General features: G+C 41.5%; 1 protein-coding gene across 2 annotated transcripts in view; it reads left to right on the top strand.

Moving 5' to 3' along the window:
- Window positions 1-11,793, top strand: part of LOC128896688 (muscle LIM protein Mlp84B-like) — a 22,968-nt gene that overhangs the window by 6,012 nt on the left and 5,163 nt on the right. For both annotated transcript variants that reach the window (XM_054160094.1, XM_054160095.1), the window contains exons 3-5: window positions 196-358; window positions 6,358-6,484; window positions 10,992-11,088. In XM_054160094.1, the coding sequence (XP_054016069.1) occupies window positions 196-358; window positions 6,358-6,484; window positions 10,992-11,088 (387 nt within the window). The remainder of the gene's footprint in view (window positions 1-195; window positions 359-6,357; window positions 6,485-10,991; window positions 11,089-11,793) is intronic.

The following is an 11,793-nucleotide window of genomic DNA, read 5'->3' as shown; positions in this document are numbered from 1 at the left end:
ATAATAATTGCACATGACGACTTTGCACGACGATTCCATATGACGACCGCGTACAATGACTCGTGCACGACCGGCTCTGCAAGCACGAATATCGCGTTTGGATTTCTAAGAATTGAAATAAGAAAAGAGGTGGTGGCTAAACCGCGAGAGAGTGGAAAAAAAAAAAACACGCTTCGTGTGTGTGTATGGTTGCAGGTCTTTGCGGCAAACTGCTCGACTCGACAAACTGCAGCGAGCACGAGGGCGAGCTTTTTTGCAAAGTGTGCCACGGTCGCAAGTTCGGCCCTAAAGGATACGGCTTCGGCGGTGGCGCTGGTTGCCTGTCCATGGATCAGGGCGAGCACTTGAAGAGTAGCGAGTGAGTGCACCTGTCGTCGTCCAACCACCCCTCCCCAACCACCCCTATCTGTCTACGCGTTCCCTCGACCGAAAAAAGAAAATGAAACAACAACAAAAAAAAAAACAAAAAAAAAATGGAACAATGTAATCTCTTGCTCTCTTTATCTCTCTCTCTCTCTCTCACTCTCACTCTGTCTCTCTATCTCTTTACTCTCTCCGAGTCGTTCGTAATCGCCTCACCCGTGAAAACCATACGCGTCGTTGAGCCCTCGAAAAAAAAAAAAATAAAAAGAGAAAGAAAGAAAGCAACAAACAGAAACACGTACCATCGAGCGAGCAACGAGCCAGCACGAATCACACTCTTCTTGCGCACGGTAACACGAGACCCGTGGACGAATCGAATCGGAAGGAACGATCAACCGAAGGAGCACGCGTCTGCGTATACGTGTACCGCCACGCCACGCCCACGCCACGCCCACCGCCCCCACCCCTCTTCCCTTTTACCGATTTCTTAATTTGAATTTTTCTGAAAATTTTAATTTCAATTGAAATATTAATAACAATAATTTCACGTTATTCTTGAATTTTCGTTTTTCCCCCCCCCCCCCCTCCCCCACCCACTCACCCTTTTAGACTAGACCGTAACCGTTCACGAGCAGAGCCACAGCATTTCGTTTCTACCCCCGTCGCCCTCGACTATTAATTGTCTTTTGTTCTGTTCGTTGCGTCTTTCGTGTCTTTAACGCGCGCGTCGCGTCCGCCGTCCTCCCACTCCGCCCACTTCGGGTCCTCCCCTTTGTTTCTCCTCCGTTCGTCCGTCGCTCTTCGCCCCGTTCCGAAGTTTCCGTCGTTCATCGGCGCCGACAGCGATGATACATGGTGATGGTTATATGGTGAATTGGTGATGATAATATACGACGACCACGACAACGACGACGACGACCGTATATAATAATTATAATTAACTGTGTTTTTAATCTAGTCGACTATTCTTTCGTCAACCCCACGTTTTAACTTCTCCCGTTACAATTCTTTTCTTCTTTTTTTTTTTTTTCGTTCTTCTCCGTTTCTTCTACTTCTACTTCTTTATACACACATATATATATATATATATATATATATTTTTCTCTCTCTACATTATCTTTGGTTCCGTTTTGATTTGGTCACACGACTCACCGTGTGTCTTTTCGTTTCCGTTAGAGCGGCCATTTCTACACGTACGCTATACATATATGTATATATATATGTATATATATACATGTGTGTGCGTGTGTGTGTTGTGTGTGTGTGTGTATATATATATGTATGTATACATTACACTTTCTCGTTTCTTTTATGCGATTTACCACATACATTATGCTAGTTTATAGAATCATTTGTACCATCTGTAATAAGTGCCATTAAAAGACGAAAAAAAAGGGAATGGAAAAAAAAAACAAAAACAGAAAGATTTCTTTGTTGTTCCTTATCGACGAAAAAAAAAAAAAAAAATAAAGGATTCTCTCTTCTCATGTCGCTCGCGATAGAGTAACAATCGCGAACGCGTACCGGCTGGACAAAAATGTTCTCGCGTTATCGGGTGGTCGAGAGGTTCGCGTCTTTCGTCCGAGTTACCGTTTTCGTTTCTTTTCATTGTAGAAGACAAAAATTACGCGTGGTACAGATGAGCCGCGTTGGCCCCACGACGGGCCCGATTACGCGACGTACGTCGATAACATTTTTGACCCGTCTGTACACATGCACACCGCCCCGCACACCCCACCCCACCGTCCCTCCCATCCTCCCGCCATCCCGCTTAGATTGTACGTAGTGCGTTGAAACGCGACAAAAAAGAAGGGAAACGTGCGACCAGATCGTTCCCTTTGGGGGAAAAAATAAAGCACGGCGTCGACGGATTAAGCGAAGAACGTCGGCCGGGAATGGTTCACGGGGATGATAAGAACGAAAAAGAACGTGAAAGAGTCTCTCTGACACGCCCCCTCACCCCCCCTTCCACCCCCACCCCACGCCACCAACGCGCACACACACGGTGTCGACCCTCCGTCGCGTGAAAGTATAGAAGACTGGAAACGATTTTTAACCGACTTCGAAAAGGAGGAGGTTACTCAATTCGACGTGTATATTTAATTTTGTGTGTGTGTGTGTGTGTGTGTGTTTTGTGTATGTTAGTCGACTGCGTCCACATGGCTTGACCGATCGGGATGAAACCTATTGCATCTTGTAGAGAATGTCACGGTGGTGGTACCATTGTAAACAAATTTTGGAATTTCTCACTTTTACCCCCTTTTTTTTTTTTTTTGAAAAAACTGAAAAATTTTGTATCGCTTCTTATTCTGTAACGAATTGACCGATCGGGATGAAACCACTTGCATCTTGTAGAGAATGTTTCGATGGTGGTCCCATTGTAAACAAATTTTGGAATTTCTCATTTTTACCCGTTTTTTTTTTTTTTGGAAAAACTGAAAATTTTTGTATCGCTTTTTATTTCGAAACGAATGGACCCATCGGGATGAAACCTGTTGCATCTTGTAGAGAATGTCACGGTAGTGGTACCATTGTAAACAAATTTTGGAATTTCTCACTTTTTACTAATTTTTTTTTTTTTTGTTTGAAAAACTGAAAAATTTTGTATCGCTTCTTATTCTGTAACGAATCGACTGATCGGGATGAAAGCTGTTGCATCTTGTAGAGAATGTTTCGATGGTGGTACCATTGTAAACAAATTTTGGAATTTCTCACTTTTACCCCCCCCCCCCTTTTTTTTTTTGAAAAAACTGAAAAATTTTGTATCGCTTCTTGTTTCGAAACGAATCGACCGATCGGGATGAATCGCACGGTAATATACGTGGTGACTGGTTGGATTTTAATCGAAAGTGTGCGTGTTCGATTAATTGTTTCGGAGAATGTATAAAAAGGCAATCGGAACGACGCGATTCACGCTACGGAGTGGTTAACGGTGACGTGTCCCCTGGGAACGATACCTGCCAACCCCCGGCCTCCTTTAGCCCCTCTCCACCCGCCCCCCCCACTCCCCCTGGAGCCCCTTGTAATTTTTTTTTAAGAAAGAAACGAAAGAAAGTACACGAAAGTGGAAAAACAAAACAAAGAAACACCCTGCTACCCCCGCCAGCCCCGCCGAGTGCGAGCCAACCAGAGGTCCATTGAACAATATATGTTGTCGCTTTATCACGAGCCTGCACGCATCCCTCGTGATAAAGGGAAATACCGAGTAACCAAAAAATAAATGGTGAGCACCTGAGTCAGATTCCGCCTCTCTCTCTCTCTCTCTCTACTCTCTCTACTCTATCTAACTCTCTCTATCTCTCTTTTCACACTAAATTCTTCTTCATTCGCTCTCTCTCTCTCTTTCTCTATCTCTGCCTTTTTCTCTTTTTCTGCCTCAGTCTACGCGTGATGAAACAAGAAACAACGCTTATTTATTTTTGTTTCTTTTTGGTACTATCTTTGTCTATCTCTTGTCTACCGCTGTCTCTATCTCGACGACTTTTTTTTTTCTTTTTTTTTTCTTTTATATCGATTCCGCACACCTGCACGGCCTCTCGTACCTTTTTTTCAATACAAGTAACCCCGTAACCTTGCTAACACGATAACTCTGTGGGTGCTTCCGTAGCCGCACCAGAGATGGGCGAAATTCTGCGAAAACAAATATCTTATCCGTTCGTTTATTCGGTGAATTTATTTACGGACCGTGATAGGTAGACGTGTACATCGAATTAACGCGGGACGCTGGCGATTACGTGAAAAAGACGAGACTTCGGGATCGTCGTTTGTGAAATACAACATGTTCGAATAACGAATAAAAAGTTATTTAATCGTGATCCGTGGACTCGTTCGAGAGGTTTTGTTTATTAGTTCGAATTTCCTGACTGTCATTTAGGAAGGGTCGATTCCTTATTTGCAATTTTTTATTCGTTATTCGTACATTTATTCGTTATTCGAAATTATCCATTTGTCATTCGCGAAGGTCAATTGATTATTCGAAATTTTTTAACTGTTATTTATGAAGGATCGCAAACTTATTTGCAATTTTTTATTCGTTATTCGTACATTTATTCGTTATTCGAAATTATGCACATGTCATTCGAGAAGGTCAATTAATTATTTGAAATTTTTTAACTGTTATTTAAGAAGGGCCGACTCGTTATTTGCAATTTTGTATTCGTTATTCGTACATTTATTCGTTATTCGAAATTATCCATTTGTCATTCGAGAAGGTCAATTGATTATTTGAAATTTTTTAACTGTTATTTAGGAAGGGCTGACTCGTTATTTGCAATTTTCTATTCATTATTCGTACATTTATTCGTTATTCGAAATTATGCACATGTCATTCGAGAAGGTTAATTTATTATTCGAAATTTTTTAACTGTTATTTAAAAACGGTCGACTCGTTATTTGCAATTTTCTATTCGTTATTCGTACATTTATTCGTTATTCGAAATTATCCATTTGTCATTCGCGAAGGTCAATTGATTATTCAAAATTTGTTAACTGTTATTTATGAAGGATCGCATACTTATTTGCAATTTTTTATTCGTTATTCGTACATTTATTCGTTATTCAAAATTATGCACATGTCATTCGCGAAGGTCAATTGATTATTCGAAATTTTTTAACTGTTATTTAAAAAGGATCGACTCGTTATTTGCAATTTTCTATTCGTTATTCAACGACCTATATTCGTTATTCGAATTTTTGTATTTGTTATTTAAGAATCACAATTCGTTATTTCAAATTGCCTATATCCCATTTGAAAAGCCCAATTCATTATTCGATATCCCCTATATGTAATTCGGAAAGGTCCATTTATTATTCGAAACTTTTTATTCGTTATTCGATATCCTTCGAAGATTATTCGACAATTTTTTCATTCGCCTGAAGGTCGATTAACCGCTTGAAATTTTCTACTCGGGATTTAAAACATTCCCCTGTCGACTAAAAATGTTCTATTCGTCGTTGTACGTTTTACTGGTTATTCAAGAATGTTATTTAGACAAGAGTTTCGCCCATCTCCAGCACACGCTTGGCTTACAGAGATCACGCACGGCCGTAGAGATAAAAACCGTAGACGAAGCTTCAGCAAGGCACCTCGGTTCAAACTCAGCTGCGATTCTCTCTCTCCTCCTCAGACGAACTTTCTTTTCTCTCTCGTCTTTCTACCCCTCTTTCCCGCCCCTCAATCGCACCTCCTCCCCTCTCCTCCGTAACCCTCTGCCTCGCTCTTTGTCCTCACTTTTACTTTCTTTTTTCTTCTCTCTTTTTTTTCCGAGTAAAGTGTATTATTTATTTATTGTGAACACACGATCCGCTTCTTGGCTCTCCTCTCGGGGCTCGGCGGAAGCCACTTGCGTGGTTGCAAACGGGAAAAGGGATACTAACCGACTGCTAACATGTGCCTAACACCCTAACCAAACATTTGTTATTCTGTGACGGGTTTCTGGTAATACTTTTGTACCTTGCGTTGCCGAAACTGCGAGCGGCGGGACGGCGCCCGGAACTTCCAATCCGTTCGACGTGCTTTCACGGACTCCGTCCGACTCCGGAGCTCCCGACTCTCTCAGCGCGCGAACCGGTGGCGCAAACTACACGCTGATATCGCAAGCAAAGATACAAAAATTTCTTAGAACCTTGGATAACTCACGTAAATTTTTGTATCTTCCTCCTCGAAACGAATTCCAAGTTCCTCCGTGCTGCTTTCGCTGCTCGATTCCCTTTCTTCTGTTTCTTTTTTGTGGTGGTGTTTTTTTCTACTATTTTTGCTTCACCCTGGTGGTTCCCAACCCCCACTCCAACGCCCTCGAACAATCGACCACCTCGTTTGCATTCAATTTTGGCAACGATTTCTAAGAATAATTGTAAGATTTAAGGTGTACTGCTCGTGTTTTTTTTATTTCTTTTACGGGGGGTGGGAGTGGTCATTGGAGCACGCCAGTTGGGAACCACCGCTGATTTCGACGGGTGTGAGAATCTGATCGCTACAACGGGTCACGTTTTTAGGGAGCTCGCGCGAGGATCGAACGCCGTGATGGAGCCACGCGCCATTGCAAAGGCGCCCGAAGGAGAGGGATGCCCCCGGTGCGGAGGATACGTCTACGCCGCTGAGCAGATGTTGGCGCGCGGAAGGGTGAGTTTCTACCCCGATAGAACCGCCACCACCGTAGATGTAGGACTCTAATCGTCACCTTGGTGCCGCGACGTGGTGTCGAGCAACGCCACGAAATCAATTTTTTTCTTTTTTTATCCCAATCTTATTCTCCGAGAATCGAAGTTAATGCAAGAATTACGAGGAAATAGAAAGTCCACCGTTATTTTTCTGGAGACTTTCTGATTCCCTAAAAATTAAATACAGGGTCTCGCAAAAATTAAATACAGGGTGTCCCAAAAATGTTATAACTCTTTGAGGGGGGGGGGGGGGTGATTCGGAAGGTGATTTGAAACAACTTTTTCCTTAGCGAAAATGTTGTACGAGCCTTCGTTTAGGAAATATTAACGGAAAAGCTCGGACCAATCAGAGCGCGAGTATACCGATGGAGCGCTCGTGGTAGCGTATTAGCGCGGCCACCTAGCGCGTAGCCACGCCCACTGCTGGCACTCCATCGGCATACTCGCGCTCTGATTGGTTGGAGTTTTTTGTTAATATCTCCTCAACGAAGCCACGGACAATATTTTCGCTAAGGAAAAAGTTGCTTCAAATCACCTCTACTCTGTGTATACAGGGTTTCCGAAAAATGTTGTAACACATTGAAAGAGGTGATTCGGGAGGTGATTTGAAACAACTTTTTCCTTAGCGAAAATATTGTCCGTGGCTTCGTTGAGGAGATATTAACGGATAAAGCTCAACCAATCAGGGGGCGCTCCATCGGCATACTCGCGCTCTGATTGGTCGGGGTTTTCTATTAATATCTCCTTAACGAAGCCACGGACAATATTTTCGCTAAGGAAAAAGTTGTTTCAAATCACCTCCCGAACCACCACTTTCAATGACCTCCACCATTTTTGGGACACCCTGTATAAATTATTTTACTCGAAGCAATATTTTACTGGGACGTATTATCGTAGCATTTGTTATATTTAAAATAGTTTTCGAAACGACTTGTTTACTCCAAAATTTGTCTCGAAATCCGACGCTCGCTTAGTTTCGTACAATGAATTCATAACGAAAAGCAAAATAAAAAATTAAAAAGAAATTTTTAGACGGATCTCAATCCAAAGTGTCCATTTAATTAATTCCGTTAGAGAGTCCCTTCTCAACACGCGATTTCGTTATTTGAGCGAAAAGTTTTCCTCGCAAATGGAGTCCACGGGTATCGGTTACGGTTGGTCCGCGAATTCCAAGATGGCGTCGAACGATCCGTAGCTAAAATTGACCAGCTGACGCGGTGCCAGAATCGCGATCAGCCACCGTAATCTTATCGTATGACGAAACACGGATAATTTCACAACAATGAGGGGAAAAAAGAAACGTGAGAGCGGTGGAGAAACCGGAGTACGAGTCTTTGGTAGCTTGTTGCAGTTGGTGGCGGCCCAAAAACTTTTCTCGACTTACGTCGACGGTTGGCAGACCACCAACTGGCTGCTCGCTACCAGTTTTACGTTGGAAAATAACTTGGAGCGAGACGCGGAACCGCCTGAACCCTAATTGGACCTCGCGGACTACCGATTATCCGTCATCCTATCGATGAGAGATTGAATTGAGCGTTGTACGCTAGTTTCATTGAAGTTGAGACGCGTTCAAGTGCTATCGACAGGAATAGCTCAAAGTGGAATCGTGTATTTTCAAGCGTGAGGGTAGTAGAACTTTTGGTGTCCCTTGGAGGATTTATTAAATCCTTTTATTGCCTTTTGTAGGGCTTATAGAACCTTTACGACCCTTCAGTACCACTTGCCGATAAAGAAATCTAACCTCAAACACATTAACATCAACATACAATTGACATGGAATAACGAAATTAGTGAAAATTAAATACGAGATGATATTTTAACATATAAAGCTTCAAGAAATAGAAATTTACAAATTATAAAAACACATAAGTCGGCGGAGATTCGAACCCGCGACCCGAGGACTGTCAGTCACTCGCTCTACCAAGTGAGCTATTCTCTATCCCCACTTATAATTGTACAATGTTTGATTTTATTCTACAATTTTCTTTTCGAAGAATAAAATATACTTTTTAGCATCACTTTGCAATACATTTATAGGTAAACAATTTTTACATTATACAATGTTTAACTATAGTTTGAAATTTGTTATGCATTACTATATTGTATGTGACTTGTTAAAATACCTTCTTATACTATATCTTTATATTCTATTCTATTTTCTGTGCATACATGTTTGGGATTAAAATTCGCTACCAGGAACAGACTATAGTAAACATCACGCGTAGCTTGTACGTCACAGAGAGTTAACTGACCGAATTACAATTGCTACACTGTATCTTAACATTGATTGAGTGTTCCACTGTCTGTGCAGTGAGCCAACTTCCACACGAAGGGAACAATGAGCTCGAGTTATTTTAGGCCTGTACAATGGGTCAAGCTAGTTCCTACTTGTGGCTACTTAACAAACTCAAATCCTTCTTAAAAAAATACAATTAAAAAAAAAAAAACATTAAATAACAATTTTTAAATTTAATTAAATTTTTAAAATGATTATTTGTTATTTTTTAAAAGAATAAATTGTTTACAATTTTCTTATTTATCGATAACAAGGAGAACGACAATTTCACGTGTCTTTTTCAATTTTTAAACATCTATCGTTACACGAAAATTAAAACTTTTTCGACCATTTTGTTATAGACGATCGTTCGTTACTTTTCAAAAGAACAATTTTTCTCGTCACGCAAACCTCGCAACAAATATACATATAATATACTGTATATATACGATTACAAAATACGAAAACTTTTAAAAATAAACTAACAACTGCCATACGTTCCTAAATAATTATTTTTGGAAAAATAGTACTTGGTTCCCTAGCACAATACGCGAACGAAAATGGTAGGCTGGTACACGTCCAAACGAACAACTTGTTGATCTCTTGGTTAAAATTTCAATTACTATTTCGAATAATTATCACTTGATTTATTTACACAATTTTCTGAAAGAGGCTTTGGTATTTTGCTTTTCAATTAAACACAAATGGTATCGAGCATATATCCAATTTATGCGATATATTATATTTATATTAATTTTCCAAGATTAATCAATGTTTATCGGAAAATGTTATTAGTTTATTTTCAAAAATTGTCGTATTTTGTAATCGTATATATACGGTATATTATATATACAGGGTGTCCCAAAAATGGTGGAGGTCATTGAAAGAGGTGGTCCGGGAAGTGATTTGAAACAACTTTTTCCTTAGCGAAAATGTTGTACGAGGCTTCGTTACGGAGATATTAACGGATAAAGCTCGACCAATCAGAGCGCGAGTATGCCGGCGGAGCGCGGTCGCCTAGCGCGTAGCCACGCCTACTGCGGGCGCTCCAACGGTATACGCGCGCTCTAATTGGTCCGGGGTTTTCCGTTAATATCTCCGTAACGAAGCCTCGTACAGCAATTTCGTTAAGGAAAAAGTTGTTTCAAATCACCGTCCGAACCACCTCCCTCAATTAGTTACAACATTTTTGGGACACCCTGTATATTAGCCAATATACTCCCCCTCTACCCCCTTCGTCGAGACTGTACCAGTTTTCTCCGATATCGGTTCGGACGAACTACGAATTGCTCGTCGCGGCACCAAGGAATCCCCCCCCCCCCCACGGCCCCCTCCCGGACCCTCCTCCCTCCCTGCGACTCGTTAGCCCCATGAAAATTCGCCTGTCGCCGGGCACATCATGGTTATTCCTGCTTCTTGTGATTAGGCTTACCATAAGTCATGCTACAAGTGCAAAGTCTGTCAACGGTCTCTGGACTCGACGCTTCATTGCGATGGTCCCGATCGCGAGATATATTGTCGAGGTATCTTTTTGCAATCCAAGACGTATCTTTACTTTTTTTTCAATTGTGCATCCCCCCCGCCCCACCACAACCACCACCGCCACTACCCCACCATCCATCACCCCCTCCCTCGTTGTTTCATTTTTCGTCGTATTTTATCCATCTGTTCTTGTCTGTCGAATGTTTCCGTTTATTTCTTTTTAACGGTCCTCGATTAAGTACGAAGAACTTTGTCAAGGGGCAAATTTTCATTAGAGTCGAAACTGTCATGGCGGACGCGTCGAGCGTTTGCTCTGCCCTCTAGAGTTCACAGCGAGAAATAAAGGCGGCCATGACACTTACACCGATAGTTGCGCAGATTAAAACGAGCCTAGCTTCCGTTGACACTTTATCTACCGGGCTATTTAGAAACAGTCTTTAATTTGAAATGAATTTTGTACGGTAGCAACCATGTTCGCCGCGCTGTTTTTATTTTTCTTTCTTTTTCTGGTTTTACTTTGAAACAAGAGCCCGATACTTGAAATAACGCGAAACGATCACCAGCATTGGTTAATTAATAGATTTTTCATTGAAAATTTCTGACGACACTCGCAATTTCTAAACGGGAATAACTATGTGTAACATAACATTTGTTTACCCCGATTCCAAGAACTTTTCGGTGACTAACACGTGTCCCTTTGTGTCCCACGCAGCAATGGCACAAGGAATGTTTTAAATGTGCCAACTGCACCAAGAGATTAGATTCCATCAACTGCTGCGAAGGTCCTGACAAGGACATTTACTGCAAAGGTAAGGACTGTGTGCGAACATGCTCGCGGTAACGTAACGCACAGGACGCGTGTCTTAGGTTATGTTATGCAATGGTTGTTCGATAGCCAATTTACGAAATTGAATAATTAATTATCTCGACAAAGTTTAAATGGACAAGTTATAAACAAAGGCAATATGTTTGCGAAGTTGGGCGATTCAAGTCCGATAATATTTAATTAATGATTTAAATAATTAAACGAAATATACAAAGATGTAAAAGTAATTCAAAGTGGAGCTTCGTCGTTCAAGTTAATATTGTCATCGAATATTCCCGTTAGTTTAAATTGATTTTCGATCGTTTCGATATTTCGTATACGCTAATTAAGAGAGTCGGTAAATAATTGTAGTACCTCGTACCTGGAGATAAGGAAGTCTTGCGAGTTAATCCAAGATAAACGAGTTTCCAAGTCCTGAGAGCCTCCGTGTCCCACATGTTTACGAACATTGTCACGCGCACGCTTACGACCGAGACTGAACGTAGTGCACGTTCACCTTTGAGTATATGGACAATCTGAAAGCGTTCACACTAGAGCGGCCGCCATTATGGCGCCTGCGCGGTAGCCACAGGCCCAGCGCAGTCAGTCGGCCCCCCACCAGACGCACTCGTGACGTCATAACTTTCTTCATACATCATTTACAATTTTCAAAAATTGTTAAGGGCCACATGAAAATTAATCCTGACCT

Source organism: Hylaeus anthracinus, unplaced genomic scaffold (genome assembly GCF_026225885.1).
Source record: "Hylaeus anthracinus isolate JK02 unplaced genomic scaffold, UHH_iyHylAnth1.0_haploid 11978, whole genome shotgun sequence".
Classification (NCBI taxonomy): Eukaryota; Metazoa; Arthropoda; class Insecta; order Hymenoptera; family Colletidae; genus Hylaeus; species Hylaeus anthracinus.
The sequence above is the reverse complement of the archived record's forward strand: the minus strand, read 5'-3'. Positions and strand labels throughout refer to the sequence as shown.